The 18,727-nt window shown below is 43.4% G+C and overlaps 2 protein-coding genes across 3 annotated transcripts; both read right to left on the reverse strand.

The window, feature by feature from the left end:
• Positions 1 to 980: 980 nt before the first annotated feature.
• On the reverse strand, positions 981 to 7,945 carry LOC139564504 (lens fiber membrane intrinsic protein-like). Of its 2 annotated transcripts, XM_071384077.1 has the most exons (6): positions 7,704 to 7,945; positions 6,673 to 6,894; positions 4,470 to 4,674; positions 3,845 to 3,994; positions 3,509 to 3,643; positions 981 to 1,262 (listed from the first exon to the last, which is right to left on the reverse strand). In XM_071384077.1, the coding sequence occupies exons 2-6, from the start codon at positions 6,778 to 6,780 to the stop codon at positions 1,201 to 1,203; spliced, it is 660 nt and encodes a 219-aa protein (XP_071240178.1). In that variant the 5' UTR covers positions 6,781 to 6,894; positions 7,704 to 7,945; the 3' UTR covers positions 981 to 1,200. The 2 variants fall into 2 exon arrangements, with proteins under 2 accessions (XP_071240178.1, XP_071240179.1); XM_071384078.1 differs by lacking the exon at positions 6,673 to 6,894 and having other exon boundaries at positions 982 to 1,262.
• A 696-nt stretch (positions 7,946 to 8,641) lies between these two features.
• On the reverse strand, positions 8,642 to 17,073 carry LOC139564108 (myelin-associated glycoprotein-like). The gene is made up of 11 exons (XM_071383306.1): positions 16,896 to 17,073; positions 16,461 to 16,577; positions 12,705 to 13,088; positions 12,195 to 12,488; positions 11,605 to 11,874; positions 11,069 to 11,341; positions 10,550 to 10,813; positions 10,164 to 10,430; positions 9,719 to 9,830; positions 8,994 to 9,045; positions 8,642 to 8,695 (listed from the first exon to the last, which is right to left on the reverse strand). Exons 1-11 carry the CDS (start codon positions 17,071 to 17,073, stop codon positions 8,642 to 8,644), a joined length of 2,265 nt encoding a protein of 754 aa, XP_071239407.1.
• Between the last annotated feature and the right edge of the window lie 1,654 nt (positions 17,074 to 18,727).

Consider the following 18,727-nt stretch of genomic DNA (forward strand, 5'->3'; position numbering starts at 1 on the left):
TAGTAACTTGTACAAACATTTCTAGCCTATCTATCTCTGGGTAACACAGAGTTGGTGGGTTATGCTTGACGCGCTCAGTTTCCCAGCATAAAACACCAGAAAATGGCCTAAAATAGAAAGAACAGGCTCACCTGCTTTTACACAATGATATGGCTATATTACTGGATGGTGCATTTTTCTTTTGATTCAATCATTTAAAAAGGAATAGTTTTACCATATTTAAACGAGAGTTCAGTTCATGTTACAGGGTTATTAATAACATAAACCCGAGGGACAAATGTAAATGAATCATTAAATAAGTAAAAATCTTCAGCCATTACTTTCCTAAAGTAACAAAATAACTGGGACTTGTAATTAAGTAGACATATGTCTTCGTAGAAGGTGAACAAACATGACATTGGACATGCCTAAATGGGGATTTTCAGAGAACTAAAACCTTACTTTAATGAAAACACACATTAGAATGCGTAAATATTTTTTTTTTAAAGGCTTAGCTTAGTTAAAGCATTGATGTATGTGATCCTAATGTTAAATTGAGTGTTTTATTGAAATGACCAAAGGCAATCTATTCGGGGAACGACCCAGCTATATAAAGTATATTTCAGATAATATGTAGTTTGTGTTTTAAACATTTCTGTGAACTGTACCTTTTTTTTGCCAAAGTCATTCATATTTAAATGTTTAAATGTTTACATTCCATTTACAAAAGTGAGCACTTCATACATGATTCATTTGTTTCATCACAGTAGCTTCTGTTACCCTTTTGAATTGCACACTATGTGAAAGCTTGGTTGTTATCCTTTAAAATATTAATTTGTCTGGTTAGAGTATGTTCTGTGTTACCCATTTGAATTACATAATAATAATAATGCTAAATATTTTCTACCTCTATTTGTATTGGCATGAATCTGCCAACATATTTGTGTTGCAAAGACCTTTCTGTATTCAAGAGTTTCAACGCTGAATGTAAGAAAGAGTATAAATGTTTTACTGTTAGAGTTATAGCTTTATTAAAATGACACGTAAACTGCTCAGGCAGAACCTAACATTTGTATTAATCTTTGGTTCTCAATTTCCTAGTACAGTTTCTATATTTCAGTGATATGTCTATTGGTGTAAGCTTGAATCTTTCATCGTGTTGGAATTGCGGGGCCAAAATGTCACGGATTTGCAATCTTTTCACTGGCTTTCCTCTCTCTTTTAGCGTGGGCCCACCACTCTCCTGCATTCATGCATTCTGTAGGCACACATGTAAAATATTCCTGCAAAAGAAAAAATAAATAAATCAACAACTGTCCAGCATCCATGCTACTTGAGGCAGTCCCCATAGAGATACAGTTGAAGTCGGAAGTTTACATACACTTTAGCCAAACACATTTAAACTCCGTTTTTCACAATTCCTGACATTTAATCCTAGTAAAAATTCCCTGTCTTAGGTCAGTTAGGATCACCACTTTACTTTAAGGATGTGAAATGTCAAAATAATAGTAGAGAGAATGATTTATTTCAGCTTTGATTTCGTTCATCACATTCCCAGTGGGTCAGAAGTTTACATACACTCAATTCGTATTTGGTAGCATTGCCTTTAAATTGTTTAACTTGGGTCAAACATTTCAGGTAGCCTTCCACAAGCTTCCCACAATAAATTGAATTTTGGCCCATTCCTCCTGACAGAGCTGGTGTAACTGAGTCAGGTTTGTAGGCCTCCTTGCTCGCACACACTTTTTCAGTTCTGCCCACAAATGTTCTATGGGATTGAGGTCAGGGCTTTGTGAATGCCACTGCAATACCTTGACTTTGTTGTCCTTAAGTCATTTTGCCACAACTTTGGAAGTATGCTTGGGGTCATTGTCCATTTGGAAGACCCATTTGCGACCAAGCTTTAACTTCCTGACTGATGTCTTGAGATGTTGCTTCAATATATCCACATAATTTTCCTACCTCATGATGCCATCTATTTTGTGAGGTGCACCAGTCCCTCCTGCAGCAAAGCACCCCCACAACATGATGCTGCCACCCCCGTGCTTCACGGTTGGGATGGTGTTCTTCGGCTTGCAAGCATCCCCCTTTTTCCTCCAAACATAACGTTGGTCATTATGGCCAAATAGTTATATTTTTGTTTCATCAGACCAGAGGACATTTCTCCAAAAAGTACGATCTTTGTCCCCATGTGTAGTTGCAAACCGGAGTCTGGCTTTTTTATGACAGTTTTGGAGCAGTGGCTTCTTCCTTGCTGAACGGCCTTTCAGGTTATGTTGATATAGGACTCGTTTTACTGTGGATATAGATGCTTTTGTACCTGTTTCCTCCAGCAACTTCACAAGGTGCTTTGCTGTTGTTCTGGGATTTATTTGCACTTTTCGCACCGAAGTACGTTTATCTCTAGGAGACAGAACGCGTCTCCTTCCTGAGCGGTATGACTGCCGTGTGGTCCCATGGTGTTTATACTTGTGTACTATTGTTTGTACAGATGAACGTGGTACCTTCAGGCATTCGAGAATTGCTCTCAAGGATGAACCAGACTTGTGGAGGTCTACAATTACAACACAGTCAACACCTCCAATTGACTCAAATTAGGTTAATTAGCCCATCAGAAGCTTCTAAAGCCATGACAACATTTTCTGGAATTTTCCAAGCTGTTTAAAGGCACAGTCAACATAGTGTATGTAAACTTCTGACCCACTGGAATTGTGATACAGTGAATTTTAAGTGAAATAATCTGTCTGTAAACAATTGTTGGGAAAATTACTTGTGTCACGCACGAAGTAGATGGCCTAACCGACTTGCCAAAACTATAGTTTGTTAAGAAGAAATTTGTGGAGTGGTTGAAAAACAAGTTTTAATGACTCCAACCTGAGTGTATGTAAACTTCCGACTTCAACTGTACATAAAGAATAGTGTATGATCTGTTATCAATAAATACCAGCATTGTCTGCATGTTTCATCAATAAAACTGCAACAATTGATGACATTCTGCAGTGTTTGGTTTGACTCTATTTGACTAGCATTCGGGATTTTAAATAATGATTTAGGAGATGAGAAGAACATATGCCATCTGATTCTAGTTCTGCTCATCCATAGAGAACAAAAGAGGGCACACTCCTATATTTGCCATTGATGCTTCTGTGACAGCATTGGCAGCTCCTACATTTTTGTAGTTGAATATTATCTTCTTCTATACATTTATCGACGATCTTTAAACAAACGGAAAAGGTGCATACCGCCACCTACTGTGCGGGATTGTGTTTTTTGTCAAAACATCCATACAGCCAAAGTTGGTGATTTACTGCCACCTGCAGTGTTGGAATATTTGCTCAGGAGTATAATTCTTTGGCTGATCCCTCCCGCTGATCTGGATGGAATTCTATGATCCTTCCTTAACCTACAGGAAGTCCCACCCAGTTGACAGCTTTTAAATTGTGTAAGCTTGTAATGGTGCTGCCCATGCTCAAACAGAATTTCTGGCAAGTGGGCCCTCCATCCATATTTATATCTTTATCATTTTTACCTGCAAAGAAGGTCATGAGCAGTGCCACCCAGCCCAGTATGTAGGACCAAGAGAAGCGCCAGTCACCGAAGCGCTTCCCCAGGAAGTTCACCGTCACTCCAGTGTAGATGGCCATTGCAAGCAGAACAAAGAGAGCTGGCGGATAGTAAGATAGGACAAATTCAAATTCTGACTCCCAATGTACAGTAGACAGAACTGTAGGCAAAATAGCGGTCAGGTCAGTAAACATAGACATAATGATTTTTCCTGAATTCATTTACATTTGTGTATTGAGGCTGTGCGTATTTGTGTATTGTGTCTAGCTCTGTTAGCTTCGCAATGTCCAGTGGGACTCACTGGAGACGAAGAACATGATCCCTGCAGCGAAGGAGCGGTTGAACCTCTCGAAGGCGGAGAAATGGGCAAAGGAGAGAATGCCTGCGATGATGCCGGCGAAGCACGACATGGCTGACAGGATCATGAAGGCACGGGTGGCATTCCAGTAGGCTAAGGACAAAGAGAGAGAGAGGGGAATAAAACAAGAAAAAGAGAGGACAGATACAATTTCAAAGATTAGAGAAAGTCGCAAGCCCACACGCCTGTGAAAACTGTGTCTTGACCCATTCATTCAGTCTAATGCTCCAAATGTTTTTTATCACCTACACTAGTGCCAGCCAATTAGGGCCAACGGGTGCATGATTTGCCTCCATAGTTAACTGTAAAAACATATTGATTCTAAAACACGTATTGATTCTATTGAGTCTGAGTCTAATGGCACATGTTGCTATTTCAGTCATTCAGTCATCTCCTTCATTACAGTCCTCCTTGGTAGTCCTGAACATAGGTAAGAAAGGCATACAACATTCATATTAGGAAGTCCTTCAACTAAGGGAGTTTCGTCTGACAACTGAGGGACTTCCTAATATGGATGCCGTACAGGCAATCCCAGTGGTGCTATGGGTCCCCAGTGCGCCCCACTCACCGATGCTGTCCGTCTGCATGTAGCACTTGCCCGACATGCAGTACCTCCACAGGCCCTGGTGGGCGAAGCTCCCCGACAAGCGGTACTGCATCCAGTAGTCTGTCGCAGTTGAGACCACCAGCAGGATGTTCCCCACTATGGCGCAGAACAGGCCCCCTCCCATAAAGCTGTGCATCCTGAGTGACACTGCGACGGTGGTGAGGCTCTACGCACCGCAGTTCACAGAAAGGCAGAGGGACAGAGTCAATGGCACAGTCAATACAGTGAACCATGGGGCACAGGCAACACAGTCAACCATGGGGCACATGCAACACAGTCAACTATGGGGTACATGCAGCAAGGTCAACCATGGGGCACAGGCAACACAGTCAACTATGGGGTACATGCAACACAGTCAACTATGGGGTACAGGCAACACCGTCAACTATGGGGTACATGCAACACAGTAAACCATGGGGCACAGGCAACACAGTCAACCATGGGGCACATGCAACACAGTCAACCATGGGGCACATGCAACACAGTCAACCATGGGGCACATGCAACACAGTCAACCATGGGGCACATGCAACACAGTCAACCATGGGGCACATGCAACACAGTCAACCATGGGGCACATGCAACACAGTCAATCATGGGGTACATGCAACACAGTCAACTATGGGGTACATGCAACACAGTCAACCATGGGGTACAGGCAACACCGTCAACTATGGGGTACATGCAACACAGTCAACCATGGGGTACATGCAACACAGTCAACCATGGGGCACATGCAACACAGTCAACCATGGGGTACATGCAACACAGTCAACCATGGGGCACATGCAACACAGTCAACTATGGGGTACATGCAACACAGTCAACCATGGGGCACAGACAACACAGTCAACTATGGGGTACATGCAATACAGTCAACTATGGGGCACAGGCAACACAGTCAACTATGGGGCACAGGCAACACAGTCAACTATGGGGCACAGGCAACACAGTCAACCATGGGGCACAGGCAACACAGTCAACTATGGGGCACAGACAACACAGTCAACTATGGGGCACAGACAATACAGTCAACCATGGGGTACAGGCAACACAGTCAACCATGGGGCACAGGCAACACAGTCAACTATGGGGTACATGCAACACAGTCAACCATGGGGCACAGGCAACACAGTCAACTATGGGGCACAGACAACACAGTCAACTATGGGGCACAGACAACACAGTCAACCATGGGGCACAGACAACACAGTCAACCATGGGGCACAGACAACACAGTCAACCATGGGGCACAGGGAACACAGTCAACCATGGGGCACAGGCAACACAGTCAACTATGGGGCACAGGCAACACAGTCAACTATGGGGCACAGGCAACACAGTCAACCATGGGGCACAGGCAACACAGTCAACCATGAGGCACAGGCAACACAGTCAACTATGGGGCACAGACCATACAGTCAACTATGGGGCACAGACAACACAGTCAACCATGGGGCACAGACAACACAGTCAACCATGGGGCACAGGCAACACAGTCAACCATGGGGCACAGACAACACAGTCAACCATGGGGCACAGGCAACACAGTCAACCATGGGGCACAGGCAACACAGTCAACTATGGGGCACAGGCAACACAGTCAACTATGGGGCACATGCAACACAGTCAACCATGGGGCACAGACAACACAGTCAACCATGGGGCACAGGCAACACAGTCAACCATGGGGCACAGGCAACACAGTCAACTATGGGGCACAGGCAACACAGTCAACTATGGGGCACAGGCAACACAGTCAGCCATTGCACGGTTTACGGATGCCTTTAAGGTCCTACTACACAAAGTTGCAGGCAGCCAGGGTTGGGGTCAATTCCATTTTAATTCAGTGAATTCAGGAAATGAATTGCACATGTGAACATGTGTCATATTCAATAGCACAGGATGGCAAAGTGTCTCTGTAGTTGCACAGAGACAGTGTGGACCCTATTTTGAACTGAAATGTTCAATTTCTGTATCACTGTCAACACTGTGCAATCCACTTATGCGATCTACTACCCACATGCAATGTAGAAATGTCAACTCATTAACCTCAAACACATACAAAAATACTCCAACACTCCACAAGCGTGGTTATACTGAAATATCGAAGTGTTACATTTCAAAGTGAGAGTGGAGGATGGGCAGTGGTGTAAGTATTTACCGGCTCCAAAAAATGCTCATGTAGAACTAAGCAACAACAAATGATGGATATAAAAGCTGGATGGTATTTCCTGAGACAGTGATTCATGACCATCCAGCCAACAGTCATGACACCTCTGGAACACCTCCCTGTTTACAGATGATAAAACGTCCATAGAGATTCCTTTATGGTTGAGGAAACGCAGCGCTAACTGTCTCACTCATTGATCTTGCACCCGAGGCACTAGAAAATAAACATTCAGTTCAGTAGTTCAACGCAAAACGAATACTATTTGTAACACAGAACAATCACCAAGGTCCTATGTACTGCAGAGACTAATGGATGCCTCATAACTTCTGCATTCATCTTGGCCGTTTAACCTTTATTTAGTCAGTTAAGAACAAATTCTTATTTACAATGACGGCCTACACCGACCAAACCCGTACAATGCTAGGCCAGTTGTACACAGCCGGTTGTGATACAGCCTGGATTTGAACCAGGGTGTCTGTAGTGACGCCTCGAGCACTGAGATGCAGTGCCTTAGACCGCTGTGCCACTCGGGAGCCCAATCACATTCAACTGACATTCAACATGCTTGCATTGAACGTTACTTGAGGTCAAGCGTTGAGGTCAATATCTGTAGAATGCTGAATGAGATGCGACTGCATTTTTTAAAAAGCACACTTTGTAATAAAATGAAATGACACAGGACAGTTATTTACTTATTTCGCTTTAGAGACTTAAGCATTATCTTATTCTGATTAGTACTGAATGATTTCAATGTAATTAGCCCTTAACCCTTTAATTGCACTTCAGACCAAGTCTTCATTAGTCTTAGAAGAATATGCTTTCATTCAGTAGCTCTGCTATTTTTCTCCATGGACAGAAGTGTCCCTCTTTGCCCACCTGTGCCCCACATGGCTACAATGCTCTACTCAGATTCAGACACAGATTTACTTATACACTTGCTTATTAGTCCAATCAGTCCAAACGGTCCAATCTGGCAACACAACATAACAGCACCGGGGCTAAAGTACCAGGATGCATCTTACCTGAGTTCTGCAGGATAAATAAACCCTCTTAAGTGTCAACCTTTCCGTAGGGAAAGACTGAGAGAGAAAGAGAGAGAGAGTGGAAGCCTGGAGTGAGCAAAACGTCGAAGAGGACCCCCTAGGCTGAATTCCAAAAAGTTATCCGCTCTGCTTTTCTGTCTATGGAGGCAAATCCTTTACAGCAACCAACAGCGAGAACAAATGCTCTTGAGCTGGTGGGCGCAGAGGCACGTGGCTCTTTCTTTGAGCGACCATAGGGACTGTTGGAGGGGGGATTGGGTTGATAGTATGGGACAGTAGTGGATGGGTGGGGGGGGGGGGGTGAGGCCGCCACCGGTGTGCCGTGGTCTCCTTTCTGTTGTTGTCTCTGGTGTTCTGGAACTGTGGATGTGCAGAGGCTTGCAGTACTGGGGGGGGGGGGGGGGGGGGGGTCAATGCAACATGCTGAAGCTCACACTTTATTTCAGTTGGAGGAGGCGACTGTCGTCTGTGGGCTGGGTTAGGGTCATGAGAGCAGATACACGCTTAGAGAGAGCCCACACGTGACCACACGCATGGCTTAAATGAACTCCCACTCTCCATCTCGCTCGCTCACGCACGCATTGACACGCACTCGTATGCACCTGCTCACACACACACAATGTCAACATACATAAGCAGTATCATCATGACGCACTGATGGTCACTTTTAATTTATTCAAAATGATCTGTTGCTAAGTAATTACAAAATTATTATTTACACAGTATTTCAATATATGTATATTAGATAGCTTGCAGTCAGACAAAATGGTTTGATCAGTCATTAAGGAGCTTAATTAAATATTAGCATTCATGCCCAGAATTCAAGGAGAAAGAATTGTATGGTAAGTAAATACACCGGTGATCTGTACCAACACAGAACTGAAACAGAACTGGCTGTGTGTCTGTCTCCCAGTTATTTAGCTCCAGGCCTCATGGACCTCAAATCCAGTGAACACGGGCCTCTGGGCTGCCTAAAGAAACACAGGAAATGAGTCTACGATGAGCATTCAAAGATGTTCCCGAGTCCAGTCCTCACTGACCTCTTGTTCTAATAAACATCTTTCCATATCTATTGGTCTGTGTGCTAATGTGTTTTGTAATATCTCCCATCTCCAAATATTATCCTCCCAGCATTATACGAAGGAGGAGACGGCCATTTTAAACTTGGACACTGTACCCGGTGTCATAAACATTATAGTGGAAGTCCTCGTCTGACACCATCAGAGTGAGTGTATTACCTGGGCAGTCAGTAGGATCATTGTGTATCACCTGCAGTGCCCCCTTCAGCTCAACATCCTCCAGTGCAACACGGCAATCTCTTCTGTGAAGGTAAGACCACAGTTATTAGATGACATCGCTGACATTATTGTTTAATGGGTAGTGCAGTCCAAACCCTGATTTTGCTATGTTTAATATATATTTTTCCACACTAATAGTGTGAATAATAGTGTGAAATTGTGAAAATGAGTGTCATGGGTGGCTCAGTTGGTAGAGCATGGTCTTGCAATGCCAGGGTTATCGGTCCGATTCCCACAGGGGACCAGTATGAAAATGTATGCTCTCACTACTGTAAATCGCTCTAGATAAGTACATCTGCGAAATGACTAAAGTGTCAATGTAAATGTAGTGTATAAGCTGTTTGAAAAGACAGGTAGTGCTGCTGTCCTTGTACCACATATCCCCTGGAGGCAATGGTTTGATCCCCTGTTCTGCCAATCACTATCTCGCCCGCATCCCTAATAAACCCTACCATCTCATATTCTGACACAACTGTGGGAAGCATTGGAGTTAACATGCGCCAGCATCCCTGTGGAAGGCTTTCGACACCTCGTAGCATCCATGCCCCGACGAATTGAGGCTGCTCTGAGGCCAAAAGGGGATATTACGAAGGTGTTCCTGATGTTTGGTATACTCCGTGTGGTGTGCAATATTGGTTATGAAGCCGGATGTGTTTATAAGATCAGTAATTTATGATGTTTTATGGTCGTGCTCACCTCTTGGTGGAGTAAAATCTCCAAACTAAAAAGGAGGCGAAGGAGAGCACCAGCAACAGGGCGCCCCCAACTCCTCCGTAGAACAGGGACCGCTGGGTGGACGTTTCACCTGCTATCGAAAAATCCACAAAGGGATCATCAGTCTTACTACTTGGAGCTTTCTAATGTTCTACATTCACATTAAATATCGGCTGGAATTATTTAAGCTCCAAAGGTACATTAGGGCAAGCTAGACGCTACAGTAGCGATACGACACGATAACACTCCAGCTTCATTTCACTCTTTCAATTTATCCGACTCTCTTCACTACATTGTGGTGAATATGGTATAACTTCTGCTGGATAAAGATGACACATTTCACTACAAATACTGTCCTTTAGATATTGGTTTGTTTAGCATTTTGCCAATTACCCTATGTCCTCCACTCAGATAAGGCCAAACTTACCAATGAATGGGAGTTTAAGGAAGGCACTCCCATGCTCATTGGTTGAATTGCAGAGGACGTCACCCATGTCATCAACCTTGGTCCCAATGAGAATGGACCTCAGGATCCTCCAGTTGAGCAGGTCAGTGATGTTGTGAGTCTGATTGTCCTGAATGCTCCATGGTGTCCAAATGATCTGCGCCACAGGGTGAGAGTCCACCACACACTCACACCTCACCTCCCCATCATTCACAGAACAGAAGGAGAGGGGAAGTATAGCTGGTGCGTCTAAAAGAGAGGAAGATAAATGGAAAGAGAGAAAATGACAAAATGACTATGGCAAACGTCCATATATAAGATGGTTTATAAGATGGTTACATAAACGTTTATGGGATAATAATACATACACTCAACGTTCACAGCCATGGTGTCTGAACTGCACTCTCCCATCTCGTTCAGAGCAGAACAGCGGAACTGCCCCACGTCTCTGGTCACAGAGAGACTCAAACTCCCAGAATCCTCTCTAAGCAGGACTGACTGCTCCCCGAACACACGGTACCACCTGTAGGAACTGATTGGGAGGTGGCCGTGACCCAGACAGGACAGAGTAACCTTTTCTCCCTCCAGAGGCCGGGCTGGGAGCTGGCTGATGGACACATTGGTGGGTGGTGCTGGTGAAGACAAAAAATGGAGGAAATACAGCTATGTTAAAATGGTATCCAATAGCTCTCACAGTGACATTATCTTCGAAAATAATTCCAGCAAGTTCCATTATGTTGAATAGAAAAAGCATTGTGGAAAGTGTCACAACTGAGTGTACAATCTCTAATTTCTTTAATTGAACATAATTCATACTACATATTCAAATAATAATGACCATTACAAAAGGAGACCCTCATATACCACTGAGGACATTTTCATAATACCTTTCACAAATACACTCAGGAGAAGCTTATCATAGCCATGTGTGTTGTTGACCAGACAGGTGACAGACACATTTTCATAGGTGCCGTCTGCAGCCCAGATATCCATCACCGTGTGGTTCTGGGGGGAGGTGGTTGGGTCAGAGCCAGGGAACAGGGGTCCTCCATCCACCATCCACAGCACTTTGGCCCTTGGTCGAGCCCGGGCCTGACACCTGCAGATGACTTGGCCAGCGTGGTAGGAGCAGCTGGAGTTTGCTAATATAGATGGCTTGTCTGGAGAATTAAAATATGTTTACTGTTAGTTCCATTAGCTATCAATAAAAGTTCACATTTAGGCCTAATTCACATTAAACAAAATCTCACAGTCCATATGTTGGCAGTAGTAGTCCTCCATGGTCAGCAATTTGTAGTGGTGGAATAACTCTGGACAAATACATTTTATCTTTTTAATACATTTTTCCATTGGAATAGATTTGATTTCAAGACACTAAATCCACGTATCCATTCAATAAACCTCAGATCAACCTAAAACTCACATTCTGCAGTGACCACAAAACTAGAGGAGGGCTTTGACCTCCCCAGAGTGTTGATAGCTGTGCAGTGGAACGCATTCTCGTCTGGGTGCAAGTCTGTAACCGCAGCGGTCTCTGTGCTGTGGTTCAGTGGCATGACCAGGCCATCTCTCAGCAAGTACCACAGGTAGGAGCTAGCAGGGGGGTTGGCATCGCTGACGCAGGACAGGGACAGGTTAGTGCCAACCTGGACCACAGTGCTTCCCCCTGAGACACTCACAGACCTGGGGGCATCTGAGAGAGAAGAGGGGCAAAGGAGAGATGCTGGAAATATCACAGTGGGCCTTAAAATGGAGATCATCATGCGTTATTGTTGAGGGAATTGCTCCTAGTTTTCTAATCTGATGTTCCTATGTCCCAAGTTGTATCACAGAATGTTCCCAGCCTAAAAAGCAAAGCTCCTACTGTGATACCGCAACATCTGCTGTGCAGATCTAGAACCTCACTCAAAGACCTCTGTTAGCTGATGTAATGCTACAATTTGAATGATAATATACACAGTGAATAGAAACAAACAGTAAGAGGATTGTAGAGCGACTCTAGCTGAGACTCACAGCTCACGTCGAGCACCACCTCCCCTGCAGCTGTCTGGCCTCCTGGATGTGTCACGTTACACGCCACCACTTTCTCATGATCCTCTGCTCGGGCCACAAACGAGATGGTGGAGAGGACGCGCCATCGACCCTGTATCTCCTCGGTGTGGTACCCCTGGACCACCCCCCTCTGGTCCCCGAAAGAGAGGGAGGGAGGGGAGGAGGGGCAGGTGTGGAGGACAGCACAGGAAACAGTGATGTTGCCCCCTTCCCTCTGCTCTTCACTGACCGACAGCTGTGGCCTTGGTGCTGTATCTGGGAGTAACAAGAGACACTAAGTCTAAGACACTGACAATGGGTTCACTCATTGTGTTATCAGTCATTCCTCGCAGTAGTCTGCTAACATGTAACCAAAAAAACTACAGTAAGACAAATTTTATTTTGGATTCTTGTTTTTATAATGTTTGGTTAATAAAGAAAATCTCAATCCATTTTCAAGAGCCTTTGGTCAGGTTTTGCATAATTCATTACCTGTAACCTCCAGTGTCACCCTCCACTGAAAGAAGGCAAAGACAGACTTGCTGACCTCATCAACCCAGGGGTAAATGTCCTCTCCGTTATGTTCTAATCTCATTCCATTGATCATCAGGCTGCAGTCTCCATCAGAGGCCCTTCCCACCAGTTCAGTTCTACCACTGTAGAGCTCTATGATATCCACGGGTTTGGTGCGGCTAAAGACGACTGGGTATTTACCAGGCAGCTTGGAGTACTGGTACCAGGTGACATTAGTGGGGATGTAAGCGCTGGGGTGTGTGAAGGAACAGGGGATGAGGACACAAGACCCCATCAGGCCAGATATCTGATTAGGAATGGTCACGGTCCACTCCTCGGCCACTACCAACACACACCACACCACTGGACAGAAAGAGAGAGGGTGAAAAGAAATGAGAGAGTGACAGACATTTAATGAGTATTGTTTGATAGCTGTCGTATATGCTAGAGTAATTAAACAACGTCCAGAAAACGTTTAATTTGCGGGCTCAAATGTATCAGCAATTTCGTGATGATATTGAGAATATAAAGATCCAATGTACATTTATCGTAGAAACAGAAGACAATACAATGTCTTATCGACCAGATTGTACACCCATTCAAGGCTAAGGACATCATGATCATTTTTGTAAACATTTACCTCTCAACTTGAGGCATGATAAATGCCCATTGTGAGCAGGCACAAACAGTCATCATCAATGAGGTATAAAGTAGACCTACCTTGGAGAGTATAGCAGAGGAACACATGTTTTCTGAGCGTTATCATGACTGATGCACCTGCATAAATGGATGACATCATTAGAATTAGACTCTGGAAATCCTATTGAATCTGGAGGACAAAATGTCACTCAAGCGCAGATAAACTGTGACCAAAATGTAACTGGTAAGACTACTCTTTCAGCTACTGCCGATTTCTCCAATATGAAAAATCTGAGGCAGAAAGAGAAAACAAAACACAGCATGCCTTTGTCTAGACGCAATCATTCAATAATAACAGTCCAATACAGTCGTTGACATTTCTGAGAAATGTAAATGCATTGCAACTGCTCACGAAATGTTTCTAACAAAATATATTCGGCTGCATTTGGTAACATACCTCAGTAGTCCTGTCCGTGTCTTCCACTGATGACCGTTGCTCTTGGAAATGACACTGAAGTGACCTTGATGTCTACCTTCTTCTGCTTCTCATGCCCAAGAGTGGTCACAATGTTGCCACCTTCCACACCTCAACCATCTGAAACCACATAGACATACAGCACTTCTATAACAGCAGTACTAGTTGATGTACTATACTCGCAAGCTTACAAAGTATTTAGAAATACCTTCTAGGAGAAGAGAAAGAGAAGAAACTATCCAAGAGCATCGTGGTTAACTTTAAGAGCAGCCCAGGAGGACATGTAGCAATGTCCCTCAAGGTCATAACTCTATTACAAAGTATAATTTGACTTTTTACTAAGTTACAACAGCTTGATGGGCGTCCAGACATTTCACCATGTTCATTGTTGAACTCTTTTGAAAGAGCAGAGGATAGAAATGGATTTGAAAGTGGTTGTCAGAGATGTCCATGTTTATGTGTACCAGGGGCACAACCATAAGAAACCCTTAACCAGAACAGAGTGGTTATATGAACTGTAATAATCCCCAAGTTATGAAACTTGTAAATTGGCGAAAAAAGGAATTTCTTAAAATATCAATTGTCATTGGTTGCTTAAAAAGTGTTTAAAAAAACGGGATATTGAGTAACTGACTGGACGGCATTGCAATTACATCAGACTGAATGTACAAAACATAGGAGCAGCTTCAGTACCAGGTTTATCCTGCCCAGATGTTCCACAGAGGTTTAAATGGTCATTTTTACCCACAACCATGAGGCTTTTTAATGAGGGTAATGGAATAACTGTTTTATGAGGTCTTTCTATTGGAAAATCTTGTTGCCTGTTTTCCCAGAGTAGGATATGAAACAGAATTTGAATCATTTTTTTAGGGATACTATGGTTGGTGCATGTGCCTTTGTCTTAATGGGGATTTATTTTTGATCATGTGTTGGTCATTGTTGTAGGTTCTGTTGTTGATGATGCATGCTGTGATAACAATTTCCCAAGTTGGGATTAATAAAGTAACTCTAAGGCCTACCGAGTGGCGCAGTGGTCTAAGGCACAGCATCACAGTGCTAGCTGTGCCATTAGAGATTTTGGGTTCGAGCCCAGGCTCTGTCGCAGCTGGCCGCGACCGGGAGGCTCATGGGGCGGCGCACAGTTGGCCCAGCGTCGTTAGGGAGGGTTTGGCCGGCAGGGATATCCTAGTGACGCCTGTGGCGGGCCGCACGCTGACACAGTCGCCAGGTGTACGGTGTTTCCTCTGACACCTTTCCTCTGACACCTTCCCACAGTTGTGTCAAGTTGTCTGGATGTCCTTTCGATGGTGGACCATTCTTGACACACATGGAAAACTGTTGAGTGTGAGAAACCCTAGCAGCGTTGCAGTTCTTGATACAAACCAGTATGCCTGTCTCCTACTACCATACCCCGTTCAAAGGCACTTAAATCTTTTGTTTTGCCATTCACCCTTTGAATGGCACACATAATGTACACAATCCTTGTCTCAAGGCTTAAAAATCCTTCTTTAACCCATCCCCTCTCCTTAATCTACACTGATTGAACTGGATTATACAAGTGACATCGATAAGGGATCATAGCTTTCACCTGGATTTACCTGGTCAGTCTGTCATGGAAAGAGTAAGTATTCATAATGTTGTGTACACTCAGTGTATCTATACAATAGACACTGTCATTTGTATAAGATTTATTTAAAATAAATATCAGTACAAAGTTTGCTGATCACAGAGACTGGTGTATATTCAACTTGGTTGAAGCAGAAACACAATTTTGATTAAGAAACACCATAGTCAGTTCTGCAGTTACAGAGAGCAACATATCCCCATATTGATCAACCTCACATACATAAGAGCTTTTCACGTTAGTGATAAAATAATATGAAGAATATAACATAAAAACATTTAGGACATGAAATATTGCACATCACAGTGAAAATAACAGTTTTATTCCGTTTACACAATTGTGGCAGTTCTCACAGGGGGAGGAGCGACAAAGGTGGGGAGAGGGATTGTCCGTTCAGACGGAGCCTGGAAAAGATATCAGATACAAAGCATGGCTGGTAAATCATTTCTGAATAGACATCTTGTATGTCACTCTCCTACATTTCTATATAACAGTTCTAACCCAATAGCAATTCCACAGGGCCCATATTCACAAAGCATTTCAGAGAAGGAGTCTTATTCTTTATGGTTTAAAAGGCAAAACTGATCCTAGATCAGCATTCCTACTCTGAGATGCTTTGTGAATACGGGCCCTGATGTGTACTTCAGGTATTTTATAAGTGTATGTCATGACAATGCGGGGTGAATTACCGCATGTAATGCTATTCTGTTGTAATCAGGCAGTGGTTTGAGTCCTCCAGTCAGCAGGTGGGTGGGAGTGTTTATGTCTGGTTGGGTTGACACCAGCTGCATGGGGGGGGGGGGGGGCAGTTCTAAATACTAGTAGGAACATGACATTTGTGCAATAACAAATTTCCCCAGTTATTGACATTACCTTCTCTACTGCTCTGGGCACGGGATATCTGTTCTGTTGACCACCATTTTATAGTGAACACCTGATTCCGGATGTGATAATACAAATGGAAGGAAGATCAGGGGATTGAGAGTAGTGCTCCTACGTTTCTTCCTGCAGCAGTAGACACAGAGGTATATGAGGCCGATGAGGAGGAGGAAGAAGAGGAGGCTACAGGGGCTCCCGACAGCGAGGCCTATAATCTGTGGTCTGCTCAGGCCACCTGTCATACCAGCACAGACACAATACAATCTGTTAGAGCAGCACAGAGCCTACTCTCCACTGATGTGTCAAAGGTGACGTGGAAGCATAATGTTGACTATAAGTTTAACTTTACCAGTATCATGTAGAGGTTTCCATTTATGTTAACATACAGGTCATTTCCCAGTCTCTTTCAACAATACAACAGACTATCTTACAAAGAAATGAATTCATTGCTTCACATGGAACAATGCCAAGCCTTCTAGTAAGTGGCAACCAGATTAGCACCTCCCAAACAATCTGATCTGAATAGGAATATTATCCAAGTCAGTTCAAATACCGGGTCCAATTCTCTGCACTGCTGATGGTTCCCCCTGAGTTCTGCCAGCAATGGGGATGACCCAGAAGTAGTATGTGGATTTGGGATCCAGAACAGAGATATCAGTGCTTCGAGAGGAACCGGGCCTCTGCTGAATGCTCCGAAATCCCTCTGTGTCTCTTTTCCTTTCGGCTGCCATTTTTAGTGACAGTGAGGAGGTCTGGTCCGCTCATCTGGATGACAAAGCCTTCAAAGCAACGGAAGGAGAGAAATCAGCGTTGAGCAGTACTTACAGGGATGTTCCATATCATATGACATTAACTACAGCCAAGATACATGTAAAACCAGGTAAAATGTGGTGCACCACTGATGGTCACTACCAGAGTCACATTGCTGCCAACAGTGTTGTTGACCAGTGAGGGTCCCGGGGGAGAGATGGTCAAATCACAGTTTACACCTGTAGTTGATCATAATGACGCAAATAATGAATGGAAATGTTAACATTAATACAAAGTTGATAAAGGGTAAAAACTTTTAACTAAATCCTACAAAAGACAGGATCTCAATCCCCTCGTGATACATTCTATATGGTAACAATTTATTGGGTAGTTAATTGGGTGAATAAATAATAATTTCTTTATTGTATAATTTATAGGTTTACAATATGGTGTAGGCCTATAGAAAAGCAGGCTAGTTTTGTTTATTGGCACGTCATGTAAAATTAAACAGCATGATAAATTGAAACTTACCTCCAATCACAAATATCAATAGAGTTAAATTAAAAATGTGCCATTTGTGGACACCAAACTGGTGCGAGGACATATTTTTTTTGTTAACTTCAAAGAGAAATCCACGAAATCCGAAACCATAAATTGCTCACAGCTTTCACATAAAAATATTCCACATTTTAGCTTTTTAAGATACCACCAAAGAAATCTGGGTAAAGTCAATGGGAAAGTTCGATGGACAAGTAAGTAATACAATAACTCCTGTGTTGTGTCCTCTATTGCACTCAACCTAGCTTCACTGTCGAGCTGTCCGGGCTAACTGTCATCAAGATTCGAGAGCAATTCACCTGTGTCGATGTCAAAGCCTTGATTGGTAAAATATTGGTTAACGTAGGCTTTACTTTTACAGGCAAACTTTCAATAAACAATGCAAAAGTGACTGTGCTTGTTGAGCTTTGAGGTGGGACAGTCCTTTACTATATCAACATCTACAGGTAAACTAGTCTAGAATGGCATATTCAACCATACAGTAATGTGAGAAAGCAGGGAAATATGATTTATTTTGCAGTCACCTAGACGTTACGTTGACACAAAATAAAAAGGTGTAGGCTGGTGATTACCCAGTGTTTCAGGTCCATTGTAACAGATTGACCTGATTAATGAAAGGTAACAGGTTGGACTGCATTCTTTCCATCGCCTATGACACTTGTCCTCTGGGAGAAACCAACAACGGGAGTTGTTGTTCACAAAGCGGCGCGGCTGGGCTGCCTAGCTCTCGCCTATCCTTTCTTTGGATTGGTGGATACATCTCAATATTCTAATCAATTTTGAGATTGTTGACGTCAACCGCCTGTATTCAATCGAGACGCTACGCTACTTTTGGGAAAGGGGTTGTGAAGAAAAATCTTATTGCAAGAACTGGGAGTTCTTTAATTTAAAGTTGAGGTGTCCAAATACCTTAGAAAATATGGTAGTAATCTTGCTAAGACCAGAAGAGCTGAGGAGGAAAAGGTGATCATTAAGATAACTTCCCTTTCTCAGAGGTCCCCCGCCGGCCTCTCGGGGAGGAGAATATGGAATTGATTGAGTTACAAAATAAACTGGATAATATATATAGATTAAAAG

Source organism: Salvelinus alpinus, chromosome 35, assembly GCF_045679555.1.
Source record: "Salvelinus alpinus chromosome 35, SLU_Salpinus.1, whole genome shotgun sequence".
NCBI classification, from domain to species: Eukaryota; Metazoa; Chordata; class Actinopteri; order Salmoniformes; family Salmonidae; genus Salvelinus; species Salvelinus alpinus.